Source organism: Meleagris gallopavo, chromosome 8 (genome assembly GCF_905368555.1).
Source record: "Meleagris gallopavo chromosome 8, MGAL_WU_HG_1.1, whole genome shotgun sequence".
Lineage (NCBI taxonomy): Eukaryota > Metazoa > Chordata > Aves > Galliformes > Phasianidae > Meleagris > Meleagris gallopavo.
Genome location: NC_139411.1, coordinates 21,006,337 through 21,030,546, shown reverse-complemented (window position 1 = coordinate 21,030,546; position 24,210 = coordinate 21,006,337). Strand labels below are relative to the sequence as shown.

The 24,210-nt window shown below is 35.3% G+C and overlaps 1 protein-coding gene across 1 annotated transcript in view; it reads left to right on the top strand.

Moving 5' to 3' along the window:
- LOC100543833 (adhesion G protein-coupled receptor A3) overlaps positions 1-24,210 on the top strand; it is a 251,820-nt gene that overhangs the window by 193,648 nt on the left and 33,962 nt on the right. Inside the window, exons 13-16 of the mRNA XM_085229268.1 lie at positions 7,563-7,770; positions 8,708-8,916; positions 15,610-15,737; positions 16,616-16,739. Of these exons, the coding sequence (XP_085085394.1) occupies positions 7,563-7,770; positions 8,708-8,916; positions 15,610-15,737; positions 16,616-16,739 (669 nt within the window). The remainder of the gene's footprint in view (positions 1-7,562; positions 7,771-8,707; positions 8,917-15,609; positions 15,738-16,615; positions 16,740-24,210) is intronic.

Below are 24,210 nucleotides of genomic sequence, written 5' to 3'. Positions count from 1 at the left end.
AACTGTGTGATTAAGTTGTTCATTCATGTGTAGGTCTATGCTATTATTTACATGCCACACCTGATTCACACTGTCTAACCATAGAAGATTTTATGGAGAAGTCATCATTTCTGTATGACTAATTCGGTGTACTTCTTAAATCAATCAGTATTATTAGAATTGTCCTGTGATTTCATGTGTCAGTTGTCAGAGATTTGCATGATATTATTCAGCTCTTAGTGAGTTCTTCTTTGACATTGCTCGTAATTTTCAAATTCTTTTTTTCTTACTGATCCTCTGTCCCCATGTAAGCATCAATACTTTCAATGAGGTTAAATAAACGAAGTATTACCTGATTTTTTTTCAGGTTTATCTCTACACATTTCTCTCTACATATTAACTCTACTTCTTTCTTTGTCCATTTTTTTGGAATATAGATCTGAAGGACTTGTTGCTGTATGTCTGTTGTCAAAACCAAAAATGGTTTTGTCAGTTATCACTGTATTCACCTATTTCTTGACTCCTATAACTACTTTGTTTCCTTTGATCAGTGTTATTTTTTTCCTTTTCACTGGTTTTCTGGTTATATTCAGTATCTTTTTTTGAGCTGCTTCTCCCGACTGGATCTTGTTAATCCATTTTAATTTCATTAACAAATTTTCTGAGTTTACCAATTTTTAAAGTTTGAAATACAAATCCTAAAGTGGAGAATACTTCTGTGTTTATATTTGCCAGAGAAAGAATTACTGAGATTTTCAAAGATTATTTTATGTTAACAGCTTTTCTATGCAGTTTGATGAATCTTGCAATTGAATAGTGTAACTTCTAGAAAACCTTTCTTATTAAGTATATCTTTAAACGTATTCTAAGGTGGCTTTGTACCTTTTCATGCAATAGCCTGTACTTATCGTTCATGCTTTTTTTTCCACTATGCATTAAATCAACATTAGTGCCTGGCTATAACAAACATGTTTTGGACTCTGTGATTAGTTTTCCAGATACTGTGAGCATTACCACATAATGTCTTAATTACATAATAATTCTAACATGCTTAGCAATTTCATGTCTGTAGCCAGGTGATTTTATGTTGCATTTCTGGTGATACCTTTTCATTTCTGTCTGGGAATCTGTATCAGTTTTGCTTTTCTCTTGCTAGTTCTTCCTTAGCCCTTCCAGGCTAACTTTTGAACAGCAGACTAACAGGCTACAGCTAAACTGTGACAAATCAGAAACAAAGTTTTGTAAATAAGTTAAGGTGGCTGGGAACTTCCTTACAATTGCCTTGCTTTGTATCTTCCCATTTAAACATCAATCCTACCTTTTTTTGGACCTGTCAAATTGCTTTGTCTTTGAGTATGTGTCTTACATAACCCTATTTCTTCCTTTATTTAGCATTCCAAGTTTTTCTTTTGTTTTGTTGATGTTTTTCATACCAGAACAAGAGGTCAGTACATACATCCAGTTCACTTAAGCTTCACAATGCTGGGCCAAATGCCTGTCCATATCTCTTATCTCATGTGCTGGGATAATTCCAAAGGAGTATGTTTTAAATATCCACCAGTAGAGATAACTGAAAAAAACACCAGTTCTGCACTGTTTTATGTTAACTACTAAAACTTTAACATAAATTCTAAATTTATCTCTTCAGTTGCTCCTGAGGAGCTGCTATCTTGTTTGATGGCCTAATTAACACCTACTGTATGAATATATGTAATTTATTCACTTGATTTTATGATGATGACCACACTGTTAACTCAGCTAATACTTATTTAGTAGTGTAGATTATTACCAGTAGAGCTTAGTTGCAGCACTTTTACTGCTACTCTAACTTTATATAGCTTATCCATATTTTGGCAACACCCATTGATAGTTAATAATATATGAAGGCTGCTCTGAAAGTAATGCCTCCTATTTTACTGTATTGGCCCATGATGTCAGAGGCAGATGTTGGTGGTATGGCAGTAGAGGTGGAATCTTCCCACCAATATTCTGTTATGTTTTGTTGCCATGTGACAGATGGCAGCAGAGGGGCAGTCCGACAGAATGGTGTCTGACATGAAAATGCTCAAGAGGCAAAGGTGTGTTTCATTTAATTCCCCTATGTGGAAAAAAATTGCAACCATTAATGTTCATTGATGATTGCTAGATGTTTATGGAGATCAAATAGTGAATGTGAGCACAGTAAGGCAGTGAGTGGTGCGTTTCAGCAGTGGCAACAGTAACAGAGTCACCTCTGCTGATGCAAATTTTAGGAGCCTGGCCCACAGGCTCATGTTCATGGTTTATGAAAATGAATAGCTAATGCTGGTGATTGTTGAAAAATAGTGTTTGTAGCTAAGAATTTTCTCTATCAAATAGTGGTTCTATGTTCTTTATATCTGTTGTAGTTTCCATGAAAATAAATAGATGGCATTATTTTCAGAGCAACGTACATAGTACATAATGTATTGCATTTGAATCTGTAAAAAGCATCACTAGACTGTTTAAAATCTGGAAGCAGTGAAGCTGCTTTTTTCTAGTTCACTGGTAGATGTTGAAGTGATCTCATTTAGTGTTCTATTTTCCTCCCATTTTCTTCTGACCGCTTGCTAAAGTACTGGTTTTTAAGTCAAGGAAATTCACAACTGGAAAAATATTACTTTCAGCTGTTCTGAGGACTCAAAACCAAATGCTTTCCTATGAAGTATATTTTATCTCAAACAGAAATAGTGCACTTTAACTCGAAATTGATCTTATATCAAGGCATATGCAAGAAAGAATTGAAAATATTTTGATTTATATCATTCCATGGTGTTACAAAGTATCTTCCTTGATAAAGATTGTCTGATAATGGGTATGTTCTCTCAATATTTTGCTAAATTTAAGAAAAGTAGAGCAAGATAATCAGGAAGCAATATTGAAAATGGGAGCAGTTCTCTTTAAAGGATCATGAAACTGAAAGGGCCGACATATCATAAAGACACCTAAGGCGAGAGGCTGTCTTTCCTAAACACTTAAAAACTCCTTGTAAATGCTTGCATTGATTATAAGGAATGGACTGCAGACCAGAATAAAATTGCTTGGGGAAAAACTTCACTTTTGATCTTTCATTTTTTCTTTAGAATGTTTTTAATAAGGGTCACACATGCATGAGCTGCAGAAATGTCAAGAGTCTGTAGCTCTCAATATCCTGGGGACCATTTTGTCTTTGGAATGAGGCTTTCCATTCAAATTTTAAACTTCTGGGATCCATGTTGAATCATATGTGCTGTTTCTGTTCATCTATTTTGAATAGTTCCACGCACCAAAAAAAAAAAAAAAAAAAAAAACTTAGCGCAGAAATGGAAAAAAAAAAAAGAAATTTCAGATGTTCTTACAAAATTTACTTTCCAATTATTATTTGAAGTATTAAAAACAACCTTCCCTTTCACTTTTTGGAAATTTTCCCATGTTACAAAACGTCTTAAGAGCTGGGAGTCCACGAGCCACCTGAAATAACCTTAGAGCTGGTTTTCTGCTGATAATCCCACTTTCTTTGGCTTGCGGTTTTCTATCTTATTTTTGCGCAAATTGATGGATCTCTGTGGACAGTTTGCATTTTAAAACACTGGCATTTTCCAGCAGGAAAAATATTCCTTAGAAAAAAATCTTCACTGTTCAGAATTTCCTTTTATAATGATTGGCAGTCCAACCCAGTTATTAGGACTAAAAGTGAAATGGAGTTGTGAAGGGATTATCGACATTCTGGTTTGAAAATGCTCAGAGAATGTAGAAAGCTGAATTGGTAAGTTGCCGACACAAACTCTAAGCTTTTCCAGGGAAAATACAAGTTGCCAGTGCTGACCTGTGTCATTTCAAAGCTGCAGATCATATGAAGACATTTGATAGTGTTTCTCCAGTGCTGTTTTTCCCGTTAGAGGTGGAGCAGCTTCTTCAGATACTGCCACTAGCACACAACAGCATATCAGTTCTTATGTGATGTGGCAATACGGTATCCAAATATAATTTTGAAGATTATTTATGTGGAATTTGAAACATCTGAAGCACAGTGATTCACTCCAAATATAATGTTATCATCTTTGGTATTAGTACTAATCTGTTCATATATTGTGTTTCATGTCTGGAGTCAGGAACAAAAGAAAAATAATTATTTCGCCAAGTGAGAGGGAAACTGAGGCAAGGGTAGCAAACTGACTTTTTCATCACTACACATAAGGTTAGTGAAGTTGAAGACTGAGGCTATGGTCAGACTCCATCCATCCTCTTCTACAATAACAGGGTTTGCTTGAGTGCTCAGATTCTTCTCCTGTGAATAATGAGTAATGCTATTTTAAAAAAAAATCACATAGATGTAAAAATTGTTCACAAATATTTATCCATATTTTTAAACAGCATTGTGAATGTGTGGGCACCCTCAATGTATGCATTTTTCATAACTATTCTAGCACAGGAGTTTTTTGGCAGATGTACTGGCATAGCAGACAATTTAATTTTGAAGTTTAATTTTGATGAATTTTTACATAAAATAAATATTTTATATTCAGCAAATATTTTGACTTTACTTGTACATTGTCCAGTCAAGAAGCATCCCTGTCCTTTTGCCCATTGCTCCACTAGACCACATGCACTCAAAAGAATTCGTTTAAAATGTCAGATATACAAAGGGCACTGTTCACAAACCATTAAACCATATCCCAGGAATTGACTGTAGACATTATTTACCAAAGATTATTAATAGTTAATGCTATAGAATCAGAGAATAGCTCATCCAGTTCCATCCACCTGCTGTGGGTTGATTGCCACCCACCAGATCAGGGTCCAGGGCCCTGTGCAATCTGGTCTTAAGCACCTTCCAGGAAGGGGCACCCATACTTCTCCTGGCAGCAGTGCCAGGGCCTCACTCCCTCTAAGTGAGTTTGTCTCCCCCCTGCTCCCTTCAAGTACTGAAAGGCTACAGTGAGATGTCTCTGAAATCCCTTCTCCAAGCTGAAAAAATGTGGCTGCCTCAGCCTGTCTCCACAGGAGAGGTGCTCCAGCCCTCTGAGCATCTTTGTGGCCATCCTCTGAACATACTCCAACACCTCCATGTCTTATGCTGAGGGCCCCAGACCTGACTGCAGTACTCCAGGGGGAGCCTTGTGAGGACAGAATAGATATTCATGTTCTTGTTACATTTTTTTGAGCTAAATAGGGAAAAGCCCTTTCCTGAAGTCTGAAGAGGAAAAGATTTTTTTCTGTAAATGTGCCTTTTTGCTATGTGATAAATTTAATATTGTATTGCTGTATGTGTGGGATTTGCTCAGCCAGTCTGAGAAAGGTGTGCACTGCAGACACCTGCATTAGGCTTTGTCCCAGGAGACAAAGCCCATCAACAGTGAGACCTAAGCCACTGATTGAGTTCCTGTCTTTTATGCTGTGTAATTAAAGAACTCTGTGTAGGTAGAGACTGAGCAATAGTGAGGAGGTGAGGGGTGATCCTCATCTTGATCTTTCCCCAGCTGTGCACCTGGGCATCAAGCAATTCAAAGAAGCCAGCTTTTTGTATATTGGATGTGAGCAGCCCATTCTTTTCCCTCCCCAGTCAATGTCAAGCTCCATTTACCAACCCATATCATCACTTGCTCTCATTGGCATCAGCAAGTGAAAATAAAGATGATATAGGAGAACCACATAGCAAAAGTGCTATAAACCTGTTGTGTTCCTGTGGCTTGTGTAGGACTGCTTTTCTCTAGTCATGGCACATTGTTACTTATCCCAATGCCTTTAGCTGTTGGTTTCATTATCATAAGCTTATTGAGATACTTTTAGCTTTCTCTGTTTGTGTATAGTAAGTAATTAGTGTAATTTAATATGTTGCTGCTTTTTCTAGCACAGAATAATAAGAAAAAATCCTATAAAAAGTTAATCACAGTATAATTTCTCTTACAGTTCTGTAGATCTCTAGATTAGTCAGCAGAGATTTGGGGTTTGACAAATGACACTGCTAAAAATTTCTGTACATACTTATTAATAACAAATTTATGGTTAAAATGATATCATCAGAGATTCAGCTTACACAGATACTTTGGGATATCATTGAGGGAAATATGTCTCTTTCAGAAGCGTGAGACAAAGCCAATTATGACAGCTTTAGAATCAGTGAATTAGGCAGTGGAAACAATCTGAGGACAAGTACTTGATGTTTAGCTCAGTTAATTCCAATTAAAGCCTTCACAGTCATTTTAAAATCTAATGTAGAAATGTGGTGTTGCTATTTTCTGTTTTTTTCCTGTTTGTTTTTAATAAGTGTCTTTGCCCACTCTGAATACTTAAGAAAAAAATTGTTTTAGAGTTGTTTGTTTTTTTTGTTAGAACAGCAAAACTTTTCCAAAATATATATGATAATAAAGAGAAAATTATACTCAAGCCTTTATCTGTTTACTCAAATATCCCAGTGACATCACAGACTGCTCACACTTTTCTCCCATACTTGCTGTGTGGTCACTAGGTGCTTCCAATATTTTAGCTTGCTGATCTCTGTTGTGTCTTTTATCTCTCACATGTGTATTTCTCTGAACATATGGACATATATTAATGTTAAGTTTCTTTACATTGTGGTGAAGAATATTGGTTTTACTTCTCAAAGAGGTAGTGCACATGTACTGTGAGTAAACTGTGTTATAATCTATGTAAATTATGTGCATGGAAGCTATACTTTGCCCTTGGGGGAAATGCAAATTAGAACATTTTGTAGTTTGTTTGTTTTTAAATACATACACTTTTCACTTCAAGGCTCAGGACAGACTCCCTGTTTATTTTCCCATCGCTCATCATTTGTTTGTCTTAGTAAATAACTCACCCTTTAATGATTAGTTTTATACTTGGGCAGGGAAAAGAAATGCTTGATGAGTGAAGTCCTTAGAACATAATGTTTGGTCTGTTTTATAAATACGCTGTAAGGGAATTATCTGCTTGTAAAAGGGTGTATAACACAATCACGACGCAAAGCCATTATAGCGATCTGACAGTCTTCATTCATTTTCTCTCAGTGCTGTCTTATTTTCTTCTGTTACATTAATGCTTGTAAGATTTTTAATCCTGGGTTACTATAACACAGAGTTAAGTGATTTTCCATATAAGAAGAGAGAAAAATGTATTTATAAAATGTGCTATATACATATTTCTAGTTCTCTACTGACTTATTTTGTTTTATTTGTATTAATAAAATTATTTTAATACTCCTTAAGTACCCTTTCAGAGAAATGTTTTAATGTAAGTTGTCTGATTCTGTTTTAAGTGAAGGAGAAAACCTGGTAGAGGTTGTCTCTTTAAATCAGATCTGCAGTGTTGATGGACCCTCTAGCAGGCACGGTAAGAACCATTCTCACCTCTGCAGCAGGGAGCTTGACCATATAGACTCACACATTCAATCAAAACGTTTTCCCTTTTAATATGCACTGTACCAATCCTATTCCCATGGTTACAGCTCGTGCTTCTTTGGTTGCTTCCAGTCTGTTGGAAAAGGAAGGCAGCATACATTTCTTGTACAGGAGTTTAAAACATCATGAAAGCAACCCTGTTGTGATTTGCATTTTAAATGTTTCTTTTTTTTTCTCATTGTACAGAATGCTGTAGCAGTAGCTTCAGTTCATTTGCCACAGTCTGTCTTCTCTCAGTCTTCAGCCTGGCAATCTGTTGATAACGCAACTTGCAAGCTACAGTTTATTGTCTTTCGGAATGGAAAACTCTTTCCCAGCACAGGAAACTCATCAAATCTTGCAGATGATGGGAAACGTAGGACGGTTGCCACACCAGCTGTTTTTGCTAAAATAGGTGAGGAAATGTTATGCTTTATTTCCTTTAATCTGAAAGCTAAGGTTTACTTCATTGTATAGAGAATAGAGGAGTAGAGTATACTGTATGCTGAGAGGCTGGGAACAGTCTGTTTTTAGCAGAAATGTTTGAATTTATTCCTATCAGCATGATTTTATTCTAATTCTCCTGCAGATAAAGAAATGCAATTGCTGTATGACTAGAATGCAAATTTGGGGTTACTATTTTTTGACTGTGTTGTTACAGAAGCATCTTTCTTAAAGCACAGTGCTATAGGAAGGAACCTTGTTTTACTCTTTTCTTTCCAATGAAAACTGCAGTGCTAACATACTAGACTGATAAAAATAAGACGGTCTGGGAAGGAGTAGTGCCCTGTTGCATGTATCAGTACTTACCAGTATACTTTCTGATACAATGAACATAAAACGGATGTTGTTAAAGGTTTTTGTCGAGGTATGATGTATTATATATGCTAGTCAATCATTAATTTTGTTATTCACCCAGGCAATTTTAATCATTTTATTTGATTCTGAGTAGTGCTCTCATTTCTGTTAATGTTAAAAAAATGTTTAAATGTGACTTTCAAAGTGCAGTATTGTCTGAGCTATTAATCACACAATGAAGCTGTGCCATTTTTGCAGTTTCATGGGCAGTAGTGTAACATTGACTCTAACTGAAAAATCTCAAACAAAAAAATCGTTTTTTTTGAAGGTTGGTTAGATCATTTGTACACACTGTGAGACTGAAATGTTATTCAGAATTATTTAAACTACTACAAACTTTTCTGAATGTGTACACTGCTTTTGATTTTGACCATTCAAAGTGTATGTTTTTTGCTTTTTTTTTCCCCATAGTTTACTGTATCTGATCTCTTTACACAGTTATCTGTAAAGGGTTTTCCACTCCATATCTCTGATACAGTTTGTTGCTTTTGCAGATGGGTGCAGTTTTGGAAACCTCACCAGCCCTCTTACTATAGGGTTGAGGCACTTTGCACGGGGTATAGACCCCATTGCAGCCTTCTGGGATTTTGACCTTCTAGATGGACATGGAGGCTGGTGGGGAGAAGGGTGCCACATAATTAGTTCTGCAGGCAATATTACCACCATTCAGAGTACTCACTTCAGTAACTTTGCAGTGCTAATGGTAAGTATATGATTTAGCAATTGTACCTATATTTCTCTCTATTTTGCCATACACAAATGTTCTTTTTACATGTAGCTGTATCATTCTTACATGCCGATAACTGACCTTCTGTTTTCTATGATGTTTAGCATAAGACAGCCTTAAAGAAAGTAAGTTATTTAACTGCTAGTAAGTGAATAAACCTGCTGGTCAGCTTTACTATCCAGAGACAGGCCTAATCAGAAACGGCATTAAAATTCGATCTTAGAAATGAGAATTACATCAAAGAATGATTAGTATGTTATGGTTATAAATTATAAGACAGCGTTTAAAAATGTATACTCCTGTGTGCTTTTACATCAGCACATCTCAGAGGCTGGTCTGCTTTTGTTCCTGCCCTGCACTGTGTTGATCATACTAATTAGTTGCGGGCATACCGCAATGTTGAATCATTTAATAAATGGAAAGGAATAACATCTTCTGCTCTCCTAAGTAAGGACACTGCTGTCTGTGTTGATCTTGAAGGAGTTTTAGTTAGTATAGCGATGCTGACAGCTCTCTTGCTAAATTGCTGCTCATGAAGAAAAATATTTCTGTGCAGTGCTAAGCCATCAGCCTGCTTTAATCTGTTCTTAGTCACACTCACAGTTCCCATTGCAGTTATTTAACTATTCTGCTTAACAGAAAGTTACCATCATGAAACAGAGAGATTATGTACGTAGTAATAGTATGTGTTACTACTCGGTACAAAGAAAAGCAAACAAAAAAAAAGAAGGGTTTCAAATATATGTAGGTGAAAACATATTTGCACCATTAAATAATTTAATGTAAACCAGTTGTAAAAATAGATATGAGTTATTAATGCCAGACTGATCCTGAACGCTGGTGCATAACTGCACCGTAGACGTTGCTTGTGTGTGTGACAGAAATGTTTATAGTTGAGTAAATACTGTATTGTGTGTATGTGTAAGGGACAGCAAACATAGGCGACAGGAATTGCGAGGACGTGTGCTGAGAATACCAATCTGCTGCTGTCAGATGGAGCCCAGATGGCAGCCAATCATAGCACAAAGCTCTAGCACCCACGAGTTAAATGCGGATATTATCGTCCACTTTGTAAGAACCTATTTCTCTCAGAGTTACTTAAACATTTTTTCACCCATTCCAGACTTGCTCAGAATTTAAGAGCTGTTCCTAAGATTTGATGACATCGAATATACCTCATTTTCTACAGCTCCCAGGAGTTGCATTTTTTCACTCATCCACTTGTTTCCCTGAATGTGAAACAATTCTGCTTTGAGGGTGCTTTCCTCAATTCATTAAAGAAAGCACCTGTTGACTTTGCAGGTGCCACACCCAAAATGGCTTCTTCACTGGCTGGGTTCAGCCTGTTCTTAAACTTCGAGTAGTTATTAAATGTTCATTAATTGCCTCCAAATAACCAATTATTTTGTTCCATTTGTTTGCAAAAATGGTATATGGATATAGGAGTCACAGTTAATTTTTTGTTTCTAAAGCTGAATGCACATTTTTCTCTGATGAGTTGTAGCAGTTTGGGTTTTCTGCAATTGTAAAGGCAGCCAAGGCACCTTTTAATGCAGCTTTTGTATCTGATATGTAATTCAGTTTAGGTCTTGTGTTTATTTTGATACAGTAATTCAACTTCACATTTTTTTCCTGTGCAAATCTTTCATTTTTATCTGTTCAACACAAGTAAATAGAATTTGAGGCTTACTTTTTCTTTGAAATTGATATGGCAGCAAATGATGTGATGCTCCCTAGCTCTTATTTCAGTCACTTATAAGAGAAAAGGTGCCTGACCTATGTAATTTATATGTGCATACATGTGTGCAGATACGTATCTGTATACATATAAATATGTTTCCAATAGCTGTCTTTCTGAACCACTATTGGAAACTTTTATAGTTTCACTTTGTCTAACCGTTTTCATTCAAGTATGCTATTTGTTAATCAGTGTTTTGTGGCATAAAGTTAAGGTTTGTTTCCTTTAATACGAATTACGCTTTTCTGGACAGTTCAATTATCATACCAAAAATGAAAAAAAAAAAAAAACATTGTTCTTCTTAGCTATTAATTTATAATATGAACAGTACAAACTGCCTATATTCTTCTTAATTTCTATGTATCTTCTTAATTTACACCTAAGTGCCTAATATATTTTAAAATACAAACTTGCAACAAGTTGAAAATAGCGTATGGCATGTTGCCAATGGAATTAGCCACAATGTCATGATTAATGTTATTTTTTTAATCTCTAATTCTCAAATCTATTAAGCCATAAAAATTCATAATTGATTATTATGTTTTGGGGTAACGACAGTAAGCTGAAGTAGTAGGTGTAAACTGAAGAGCAGCAATAAAGAAACTTGACGGTTTACATTGCTATCAGAATAATGTATCCTGCTGTGGAACAAGATGAAATAGAAGCCTCATTTAATCTGGCTGTCCATTTTATGGCTCATACTCTGATTCATCGTTGCTGTTCATCATCTTTTTAAATAGAAAGACAAAGTTCACTGAGCTGCTTTTATAAAAGTTGTTTCTGCTTACGTACCACAGAAGAGTTAAAGATTTTGTGCAGTCCTTTTATAAAAAGGCAGTAATCAAGGATTTATCAACTGTGATTGATAATTAATAAGCATGAGCATGCTTGAAGTGAGAGGATTCATGTAGAGCTTTTGAATTCCTCTATATGGCAATTGTTCTAGTAATGTCAGTGAGAGAGAATGCAGTTTGGTGGTTGAATTGGAAAGGAAATACAAGCTCCTTTCTTCACACTGGTCTCACACTTTCACACTGCTCTGAGTTGGGCCAATGGATGGAAATAAAACAGTAATGTCAGGTATAATGCAGCATTATCTTTCTGAGGTCAACTTTTGGATGGTATGTCTTAGTGGTGAGAGTAAAATACTGTAAAATAAAGCTCCTGAGTTTATTCTTATCTTTCCCTTCATTCACTTTGTGTTCAGACTTGTTCCTTATTTTGTCTTCACTTCTGTTACCTGTAGATGGAAGACAGTCACACTCTAGGTTCTTTTGGAAGGTGGCCAGCACCTTCCAGGGCACTGAACTATAAATCTATACAATAAGACATTTTGATTTGAAGTAACATTATGAATTTATATGTTAAGAAGCTTCAATATATCTAATTATAAGTATTTGTTGTATAAATAGTTTTATTTATGTTCTTTTGTGAACTGAGCTGTATATCAAGATTTTAATTTTTCAAGATAATTTCTGTATATGTTATAACCAATGTAGTGCCCTATAGCCATAATATATATGAGTAGAACTCTGCACAAGATAACAAAAATATCTAACAGCAACACTGAACTTCAAAATCTGCTAAATTTGTTTTGACAAATGTCCTTTGTTCTTCCTTTCATTTTTCTTAGAACAGAATGGCAATTCAATAGTGATGGGTATTACTGTAATTGTGTACAACATATCCTTTTCCCCTGACAAGACTGCTTTGTCAATAGTAATTTTCTTAAATCTGACAAATAAACACTAGCAAAATTCTTAAACCTATGTAACGCTACTTCTCAATTAAGATAAAATGGATTATTATTATTAGCCTTTTTTAATTGTAAACCCGGAGATAGGTTAAACAAACATAAAATCACAAATTCCTTTCCTTCATTGTCATGTTGAGTCTACTTATTTCAAACAACATAGGTGGGTTATCTTTTTTTTTTTAATTTTATCATTGTGTGTTTTTGCAACACTCAGTGAATGGCTATTTGAGATAATTAGGGTTGAGGAGATCAAACTGACAAAGAACATGTTTGAAAGTATTTTGGAAGCAAACCTTTGAAATATTGTGTGAATGAGAAAGTGAAAAGCAGCAAGAGATTGTGGCAAAGAAGTTAAAGGATTTTTCTCTTTGTTTTACAAGCATTTCCTGAATCTTAAGTCTTTCCAAGTTAGAAAGATCGCAGTGCCACAAAAACTTTATTTTCAGTATTTGCATTGTGACTGGAGACAGTTGTGGATTTCTTTTGCCTGTTGATGAAGTTCAGTTCTGAAAACAGTATTTTAAACTTTCATATTTCAGGATTACTCCCAGTTAAACAGTCTAAGTCTTTTGAGAAATTAACTGTTGAGTCAGGGAAGTGTTGGAGAAATGTTATTTAGAAGGTTGACATAATTTTCCATCCGACCCCCAGAAAACTTGAGGCTTTCTCACAACAGGCTGTGGAAAAGTGGTTCGGTACTCTGAAAAATCAGGCTGCTTGCAAAGAGTTTTAAAAATGAAATTTTAACAATTTTTGTGTATAAGCATCTACATCTCCAAAAGAGATTTGAGCTGAGTGTAACCACCAAAGATTATGAGAGAGATCCAGAAAGTTTACTAGGTAGGCATGAAATGAATATTTAGCGTAGTACATCCTCAAAATGTGCTGGAATGAGATTTCTCTGCACGTATGTAAATGCTTACTGGCATAAAGACTAGATTTCCACGATCTGCTGCCAGCCAGAGGCCTGACAAAAAGGGACACACTCTTCACTGAAATCCTGGCACATACCTCTGAACTAACCAGCATGCGTAACCCTACTAGACGATAATGAAACCAACTCCCCCAAAAGATTACTGTCTTTCTCAGAATATTCTTGAATGTGCCAATCTTTTGTACAAAATCTTGGAGTGAATATATTCATAAGAGCAATATTTTACTCTTTTCTCCTTTGATTATATCTGCTTTTTACTAAATTACTCTGAATAACATATATTTTTTCTGTGGTAAAATACATAGGTAGCTTGGCACTGGGAACAAAAGTCCAGTTTATATCCTTCAAGATGCCTTAACTTTATAACAAAATGGGCTTCTGACTCATGCTTTTTCTTTCTATTTGCTCTTGTTTTCTATTGTCTTAAGGGATCTTCCATTCTTTGTGGTATGGGATAAAGAGATGCAGATTATGAAGAGTTCAATAAAATGGGCAAATTTGTCTTTTTAAAACATAATGTACAATAATGCTGCTTTGGATAGAGTGTTTAAAAAAATCCAAAAAACTTTGTATTCTGAATACTGTTTTTCCCCAGAGGATTACTTTAGGGAGTTAGACAGATCCTTAAAATTTAATTATCATTAAAAACTTAAAAAACTGTTGAATTTATGTTATATTTATAATGAAATCAGTTTTCAATATACAAAATCCTTGAAAAGGCTACTCTATCTTGGTAATAACACATGATGATACTCAAAATTTTTACTGCTTACTTGTGCAAGATTAGAAAAGAGATAATAAATGAGTATTTTTAAATGGAATTAGCTTAAAGATGCTGACTGTTTTTGATTCTTCTGCAGGCAAAATCACCAAATGGAGAGTTCTTTTTCTCTTCTCTTACTGTGGTAGTTGAGGAGAGAGTAGCAAGAGACATTAGGAGACAGTGTGAGAATACCTATGTGACAGATGATTCCATCACTGACATTGAGCGCTGGTGTACCAGGCAGGGCTGTGAGTGTATTTATGAATAGAACAAGTGACTGTGCAAATTTAACTGATGGGTTCAAACTAAGGGACACACAATAACTGAAGGAGTACTGTGGTACTCTGTGGTGGAAAGGTGTTATGATGCCTACTCATCATCTTGTTTATGTTATTTGTTTATTTTGACAGTCTTGTTTACATATGTTGTAAGCTGCTCTGTTTATGTCTGAAATTAATACACATCTTGAGAAACTGGTACAATCACTTTTAGGAACTTAAAAGCTACTACAAGGAAAAATAATGACTACTTGATAGGTAAATTGCACTGTACCTTGTCCCCTGACTTAATAATTACATGTACTCATGAATGTTAGTATGAAGGTAGAAAACAGTACATCCAGATGATCATTGTGGTCCTTTTCAACCCAGATCATTCTACAGTGATTCATACTGCAGCAATTTTCTTTTGGTTCCATCCTTCCCACCTGCAGATCTAGTTTTCCATCATTTCTTACTTGTGAGATCTGGTACATTAGAATGGAAATATGATATGATCAATATTATAAAGGTACTAATGTTCTCCATTACTTTTTTCATGAAGAATTGTCAGTAGGCACTAGCAGATCAAGAAGGAACACATGGATCTTTACTCTCCTGTTAATATAGCTGTCAAACTGTTTTCAAATTGATACAGGTGCAGAGTGTTTGCAACTAAATATGAAGCTCACTGGGTTAGAGGGAGTTGTATCTACTGGGAATATAGAAGTGTATATTTGAATTAGAGTACAGAAGCTGCTCAGTCAATATTTTGGATGTATTCTCAGGTCTTTCATTTCCTTGAGAGGTTCTTATGAAATTGTGCATATGCCATTTAGAGACCTTTATGGTAATTTGATGTTTTGTAATTAATACCCTAGTAAAATACATGCATGAAGTTCTTGTTATCTGAAGGAACAGATATTACTAAAACCGGCAAGATGTAATATTCTGTATATTTTTTCAGTTTTTTTTTTTTTTTTAATTAAGGTATGTCTGCTTGTACAAAAAGGTTAATTTTTCTCTTGCTAAGTGTATGCAGATGAGGAAGGAGCAGTCTGATGTCATTGTAAATTCATGAATTGTATCTGCATAAAAAGTTCATCATCTTATTTTCCTGCTCTAGAGAGGAAGCAGCTAGAAATGACAGGACATATTGAAATGAAGTCTCAGAGTTTCACACATGCCTAACAATGTTAAATCATTTTGTTTTCTCCGTAGGATTTTAAGACAGTGCTGTCTTTTCCCCAGTACCCAGGGGAGTTTCTGCACCCTGTGGTATATGCATGTACTGCAGTTATGTTATTGTGCCTGTTTGCTTCCATTATCACCTACATTGTCCATCACAGGTAAGAATTCCATTTTAAAGCGCTTATGTTAGAACGATCAGCGTTATACTGAGGTACTGCAATTTTTCTAACCCTCACTGAAAGGAAAAATGATCTGAATTGTTGCTGGATGGTAGTGCGTGATTTAGAAAAGAAAAAGAAAGGTTGCTTCAACCTTTGCCAAGGTGTATCTTTCCCGAGATGTTTGTCTAAATGCCTGAGTACAGTTCTTAAAGTTTCTAACTTGACAATTCCATATAAAGCCACATACACTGTCAAATTGCTGTCTGGCACACTGTGGTCACACAGCTGTAGTGAGGGCACTGGGGTCTAAGAGACATTTTGTTGAAATATTTGGCAACTGTCATTGGTTGAAAGAAACTTACTTTGACTTATAAATCTTGACTTTAGAATTTTTTTGCGTTTTCCTTTATATAAAAGATTTATAGAAATGCCATTTTAACTACATACTTCTGTTAAAGACCATTAGCAATTTAAAAAAGAGTAGGAATGTATTGTACAGTAGCAGCTGCTAAATATTAATTAAGTGAACTTAACACTATGACTTCTGATCTTCAGCTTGCATTTATTCCTTTAGAGATGTCTTGTTAAAGTTATGCATATCTGAAGCTACGTAATAAGCCTTTTGCTTTTATCGCTCTTCTTTAGATGTTTGATTTCTGATTTCATGGAGGAACCTTTAAGCCAATAGGAACCTTTTTACATCCTCCAGTATTGACCTCAGTGCTGTATAAATCAGGCAATTCTAATGGCATATTGCTGAATAAGTATTCAATCAGCAAATTTAATTCTATCACATTAATCATTTTTCCAAAGTTTAATTTTCATAATAGGTATGCTTTCTTTTTTTTTCATCTTTAAATGTTATTTTTCAACAGTACAATCCGAATAAGTAGAAAAGGATGGCACATGCTTCTCAACTTTTGTTTCCATACTGCTCTTACCTTTGCTGTTTTTGCTGGTGGAATCAATCGCATTAAATACCCAATTATATGTCAAGCTGTAAGTATCTTCCTTAGTAATTCTTACTAAAAGAATGGAAATTTGAAACTATTTTTTAACATAATATTGATAGTTCTCTTTCTTTTCATACACTGTTTCTGGATCTTAAGATCTTCAGAGTAAATTATTGAGCAATTTGACTGAAGTTGGCCCTAGATGTTTCCTAAATAGACCAGTGTTTCTAGTGCAATCACATCTTGTAGTTACAGCTCAATTTATAGACCTTTGTTTGCAGTGTTGGACTATTTCATATCTCTTGACCTGTCCTTTCCAGAGGTATAGTGTCATGAGATGCATAGAATGGGCATGACTTCAGTTGCTATGAACATAGAGACTGAGTCTGTATAGTGTGTGAAAGGCATTATTTCAGTTACCCTGCTTAAAGCCTGATGAGAGCTTGTTGCAGTTTTGTTTTATTTTTAATATTTCTTTCTTTTGGGTTTAGTACAAGTATTCCAGATCTCATGAAGACTGTTGGTTTGCAGCTGTACTAAAGCATTTTGCTAAGCCAGCATTCTCCTAGGTATTTTGCCTGTTATTAGTCCAGTTCTGATTGGCTTGAATTGGGTGTAAAAGTAAGATTTGCCAGACAACAGCAGCGATGGCCCCCATACTCATCTGCTTCAGTTCATGTTCGCTCTCTTTTTCTCACCTGATGGCTATGCCCTGTGGCTGGAGAAGGATTTCAGCAGAAACATCTGTGATAGCAATAATCTTCACTAAATGTTAACTGAGATAGATATATTTTCCATTCCTTAAACGGCCTATATTTCTGCTACCTGAGTTTTTTAAAAAAATTAGCATATGTATATTCTCCTTCTTTTATGCATGGAGGAACTGATTCTGCCTACTGCTGTCACAATATTTCCATATAATTAAAACCAGAATAATGTTATGGAGTTTGAGCTTTCAGAAAATAATTTTTTTGTCCCATTATAAACCTTCCCTGACATCAGTGGCTCAATTTCCTTTTGTTAGCTAAAATGAATTATTCTCTTGGCTTGGGAGAATGTCCATGCTTGGAATTTCAAAATAAATATACTTATTTTTGCTTTATAATATTTATGTTGTTAATGAAAATCATAGCATTAGTCATTTAAGCACTCAAGCCAATTCTTAGCAAGGTTACTGAAAAAAGCAGCATGTAAATTGCTGTTCTGTATTTGTGTGTAAAAAATCTTCTTACAGTTTTTACCTATTTCAACTGAACACTTGACTGAGATATAAAGTTCAAATTGAATAGTTACAAGGAATAATAAGCAGCAAGCCTACTTGGAATATCTTTCTTGGAATTGTTCCTATCTAAGGAGAGCACATAAAGAACATAACTAGGCAACTCTTAATTAAAATTTTGTTGTAATATGTTATGTATTTATGAAATTTTAAAGCAGTGTTTTCACAACTATTGATAGACGCAAGTATAGACAATATTTTACCTGTACTTATTGCAGTACAATCTGCAAGTTCCACTGAGGTCTTAAATATAATTCAGTTTAAAAGCTGGTTGAACATTTTGTATATTAGTAACAAGCTAATGAAGAATTTTAACACCATTCTTTCCAAAATAATGTTTTGTTCTTCTGTTGTCCTGTCAATAGAAAATGCTAGAAGTCTTCAGACAGATACACAAACTTGCTTCAGAAGCTTGTCCAAATTATTACTCTGTTACTGGCAGCACAAGATGACCTAATTATACAGGGAAGTTAGAAGAAATTAAGATGCAAAAGACTAAAGGAAAGAGATGTTTTACTCCAACTTCTGTTTCTATGCAGTATGAAATGTATCTTTTCTAAAACTAATTTTTAAAAATTGATTATATTTTACTACGGTAGGCAGTATGTAGCTTATATTAAGTATTTAAACCTATTGCTTGAAGTATTTACATTATTTTAATATAAGCCCAATAATTTCTATTAACAAAACTTGTATAACTAGTTAAAGAGTTATTACTCTAGTTTTTAGTGAGATGCTTTGGAAACCTCTTGTGTATACTTGCGCATAATCATCAGTAAACAGTACCTGAAAATGTGCAAGCACCTATAATATTTTATTTGCAAAACATACGCGTGAATATTACATATTTTTCACTTAAGTGACACAGTTGCCCATGAAATTATTCTGAGAGAAATATCCCACAACATCTGGTAAATTGTGTTGTAATTAATCTGTAAGTTCTATCAAATTGAAATATCATTTACCATTCTCTTTATCTGCAGTTTGAAAGTGAGGGTAGCACATTAGTTTGTAGGGCAGCTATGGTCATGTAATTACATGATCACAAATGACCATCTGTTGTTACCAGATCATTGTCTGGTTATTTGCTTTGCAGATTGCACAGAAACAATGAAGTATAGCAATAATAATGAATAAATGTTTGAGACAAGTGAGTTGTTATTCCTTCAAAATTAACAAAAAAGAGTGATTTCAAAATAACTTGTCGCCTTCTCCGTGTAAATGATGTGGCCCAGGCTAGTTTTACGCATAAGGAATTAATAGTATGGGAAAGGATCCATTGTCTCATACATATCTGGAAGAACCTTCGTATCTTCTTGAAGGCAAAGAAATTGAACTATCTGGAATCTAAAAATCTGAAACTTACTTTTAAGCCTGCATGCCTACTTGAGAGATGATTTTCTAGTCAGTCTCACCTCTTGTATGTTTGCTATGCAGTCTTTATAAATCTTTTATAAAGAAAACTGAGTGTCAATCTGAAAGAGCTGATTGCTTCTTTACAGATTTTCTATGTGAATTAGGTTCTATCTACAGACTGTTTGAATTTGACTCTGAGCGCCACTAAGTGATGGCAGTTGATGTAGAGTTCAGATTTTTGAGATTATTCCAAAATCATTCAAATAAGGCAAATGTTACATTAGGAACAGAATAATGGGATGATTCAGAGACTGTACATCAGACAGAAAGATGCTTGAGCCAGCCAGTGGAGGATGTAGTCAGCCATTTGCATCTTCCTGGGCTAGGCTCTCAGCGTTCTTTCAAAGAGCAGAAGGACACTTGCTCCTTTCCTGTTCAGAATAAAATGGCAGGAACACAACTGTAGGTGGATCACTCCCTGTGGTGTGGAAGGCATTAGTTCTGTACCCTCAGTCTGAAAGATTTCAGTTTCATGGCTTCTATTTTCTTATAGAGCATTATAACCACGAGGCTGTGGCTGCAAGGGATCGAAATGATCAATCCCACCCCATGTGTCAAAGCATGAAGAATAGATTTAGAGGCACAAGGGCACAAGACTCAGGAGAGAGAAAACTGGGACAGAATCATATTGTTTTACATTTTTCATATTTGTGTCCAGACAGGAGGTAACATGATCATCCAGTGACCTACTAATTTAACAGGATTTGAATCCTGTTAAACTAAGGAGATCCTAGAGCTAAGAGCTGCATCATGTGTTGGAGCTTGGAGTACAAAAATATTATTGAAGAGGAGAAAAACAGTAGTTATTTATATTCTGGTTAGGTGTTTTTGTTTTGTTTTTGTTTTTTTAAAGGATAGAAGTAAAAATAATGTACTGTGATGAAATTTGTCAGAGCATCTTTATATATAAATAAGAATGCAAATTACAGGCTTTTGATAGGTCTTTGGCACTGTTCTGCTTAGCATTGCTGCAAGAGGAACTGTGCTAGTCATATATGCAAATAGCACTGTCAGTGGCTAGAAACTTTACCAGAAGCAACTCATGACACTTAAAGGCTTTGTATGCTGTGGACTTAGATGTGCATGCTGAAAATTCTACTTCTTAGTCTTTTCCTGATAAGAGCTACCTCATTTCTGGGTCTGAACTCCTTGCTATAAATTTTCTACCTCGGAAGAGAGCAGGGGTTTCTTCTACGGCTAAGTGATTTATAATCATGAAATATATCCCGTGGTGTAGGAAACTACAGAGAAATTCGTTAATCCCTTCATTTAACTGAAAAGACTCTGTAGAATTAGTAGTTTAATCAGAATGCTAGTCCATATAGAACTGGCTGAAGAACAGTCTGAGCTGAAATAAAATGAAAATAATGCTAATTAAAAAACAAATAAAATTTTTAAAGTAGAGGGAAACAGAAATTTTGTGCAGGTTAGATCTGCTGAAGAGAGCTTTTTCCGCCAAGATGTTTGGCATAAATGTGTATACTGATCACTACCATAGTAACTGCACCTTGTGGAACTTGTTATTTATGAAGCAGTGAGATTTATTGAAGGAGCACATACAGACAGCATCTTCTTACTGTAGAAACTGCTGTTTTCTATTTGGTAGCTTGATGCTTATTCCCAAATATGAGTTCTGAGGATAGAGTCCAAGGAAACATCGTTTTCAGCTAATAGATGCAGTTATTAAACAGTGTTAGGTGCGATGCTGACTATAATGCATATGTCCTGACAGTTATTTCTGTATTGTACGGATATTATGATATCAATATTATGATATCAATCATAACTGCTCCTGATGAAAATATGGACCTTCCCACAAAAATTTATGTGAAATATATGATGTGGTGCATTTAAGCTCCACGAGTATTGAAGATAGGATCACAGAATCATAGAATATCCCAAAATGAAAGGGTAACTATCAGGTCTAACTCCTGGCTCCACAGCCACCACCAGATTCAGACCGTATGTCTGAGAACACTGTCCAAATGCTTCTTTAACTCCAGCAGCTCAACGCCATGATCACTGATCTGGAGAGCCTGTTCCATGCTCACCACTCTGTGGTGCACAACCTTATTGTAACACCCAACCTAACCCTTCCCTGACACAGCTCCATGCTGATCCTTCATGCCTTGTTGCTGTAACCAGAAAGCAAAGCTCAGTAGTGGCCCTCCGCTCCCTGTGAGAAGCTGTAAGCTGCCATGAGGCCTCGCCTCAGCCTGCTCTGCTCTGGGCTGAACAAACCAAGGGTCTTCAGCTGTTCCTCACACATCTTGCCCTCTGGACCCTTCACCATCTTAGTTGTCCTCCTTTGGATGTTCTCTAATAGTTTTATGTCCCTCTTACATTGTGTCACCCAAACTGCATGTGGTATTTGAGGTTTGCTCATACCATGGCAGAGCAGGACAATTCCTTCCCTTGCCCAGCCAGCAGTGCTGGGCATGATGTACCAGGGTATGGTTGACCCTTTGGGCTGCCAGGGTACGCTGCTGACTCACGTTGAAGCTTTGCAAAGGCATATATTCAGTAACAAGATAAACTCATACCCTGGACTTATAGTGCATAATCCAAAAGGTTACGTTTGCTAAATGAGATTTTATTAAACAGAAATTACTTTGTCCTGTTCCCTTTTCTTTTATGTCTTGTTTTCCCCTTTTGTGTCCTGAGTCATTACCTCATGTATTTGTAGTGTAGATCTGATCAGCCTGAAAGTGTTAGAATGTGGGAAATGCACCTCCGTGTCATGAATGTCAGTGTGGTGATATGGGAAAGGAAAAGGCAGAAAGCAGAGCATCACTTTGAAACTGAATTTTTGAGGTGAAGTGTGACAAGCATTTAATTTCAAAAGATTTTTAGTGGATAGTAAGAAAAAAAATCTATTTCAGAAAGCTGGAAAGTAAGAAAATCATCTCCATAAAGAGAAAATAATACCTTTTCTTTTGGGTTTTAGTATAGAAGCTCAGTGCACCCTTGCAAATTCTGCATTTTTGGTGTGTCCTCCTGCTTGTTTTGTCTCCATATTGTCACCACTGTTCTGCAAATCCATCAGTCATCAGGAGGTACTGTAGTATCAGGATATATCCTCTGCCTTAAGGAAAAAAAGCAAATGGAAATGTTTATTTTAAGACGAAGAGATACTACTGGAAAGATAGTACTGAAGATTTCTGTCTCTTTTCCATGTTGCTTGAGTTGTCCATATATCAGGAGGAATTAAGTTGCTGAAAAACAGACATATTATGGAGAAAGATCATGTGACTAATGTGTGATATAGCAATATTTTCCATTTGGTTCAGTAGTCTCTTGAATATTTCAACAGAATTGTATGATATGTTATTTCTGGGGATTTCATTCACTCAAGCAACTGATCATTTGTGAATATTTGTCCATGTACAGTGTCTTAATTTCATGTGCTGATACCTGCTCACACAGAACTCATCCCAGCTATTCATCTTCTTATCAAATCTTTAGCATATTGTGTAGAGTAGTGTGTGCCGAATACATAGTAAAAGTGTTATGCTTAAATGAGAAAAAGGTTATGAACCAAATTGCTAGTATTTTTCCAATTCTTTCTTCTGGTTCCTACCTTTCCCTTCTCCTCCCTCTTTTCTACTTCCTGTCTTACTCCTTCACTCCCCCCAGCCTGTAGTCATATTCCCTACTGAAATGCTGCAAGCTGCACATGAACTGAGTTTGGGTAGCACTAGCCACTGAACTGGCAATGTCTGCCAGCTGATGGTACAAAGTTGTCTCATTCCCTTATTTCTGCTTCTTTTACCTCAAGCGACAACAGCTATGAAGACTTTATACTCTCTTGTCTAATGTACCAGACAAGTCCCAGAGAAAATTACAAGGATTTTTTGTTGATACTGTTTGCTGCTATATTTAAGTTTGTTCTACATTATGAAATATAAACAAAATTAATGTGCTTTTTTCTTTACTGATGAATTATTTTGTTGAGCAAAAATGAACACTGATTCAAATAAATCATTATAATAGATTTGTGTTAGCTTTATTTAGCAATTTTCTGTATTCTTTAAACATTTATGTGGTCTCCAATTATAGCAATATTTTATTTGTCACTGCAAAATGTCAGGTTATTGCTTCAAAGGTAACCTCATTTTATATAATCAGATGGAAACTTAGCTGATGAAATAAAGCATTGCAGATTGGATAAAATTCCAATTACTGTTTCCATAGTAATGAATAACAATTACTAACATAACAAACATGTTAGTATTTTAGCGGTGCTTGTGTTTTATTTTGCTTTCAATGATAAACACAACATTGTCTTAGAGACATGCTGGTAATAATACTATCAAGAATCTGAGAGTTTGCTTAAAACATATCTAAAAATCTTTTTTTAGGTAACTAGCACTGATGCCATACAAGTAGCTGGTCATTACAAGAAGTCAACCATGGCTATATGTGTGTGAGATTGAACAAAAACTGGATATTGTGAAATATATTGATGAAAATTTTCAGAACATAGTATAAGAGCAAACAGTACTGGTGTCCTTTCAATATTTTTTCAACTGTATTGTCATGATAAGCTAACAAAGTTTTCAAGGCAAACCAAATATTACATTGCTTTAAATCCAGGTGTAAAAGTTGTCATTAATCAGGTTCTTTACAAATGTCTTAAACATCTTGATTTTCTAACATACCATCTGGTATCACAGATATTATCTATGATAGATAAGTAACAGATTCCATCTGCTTTCTTAAAGTGTTTTCATTCTGTGGCTAAAAGAATCAGAGAGAAAGGAAAAAAAAATGATGCAATTACAAATTCAATTAAAAAGAAATCTGCTTGCTTGTACAATTA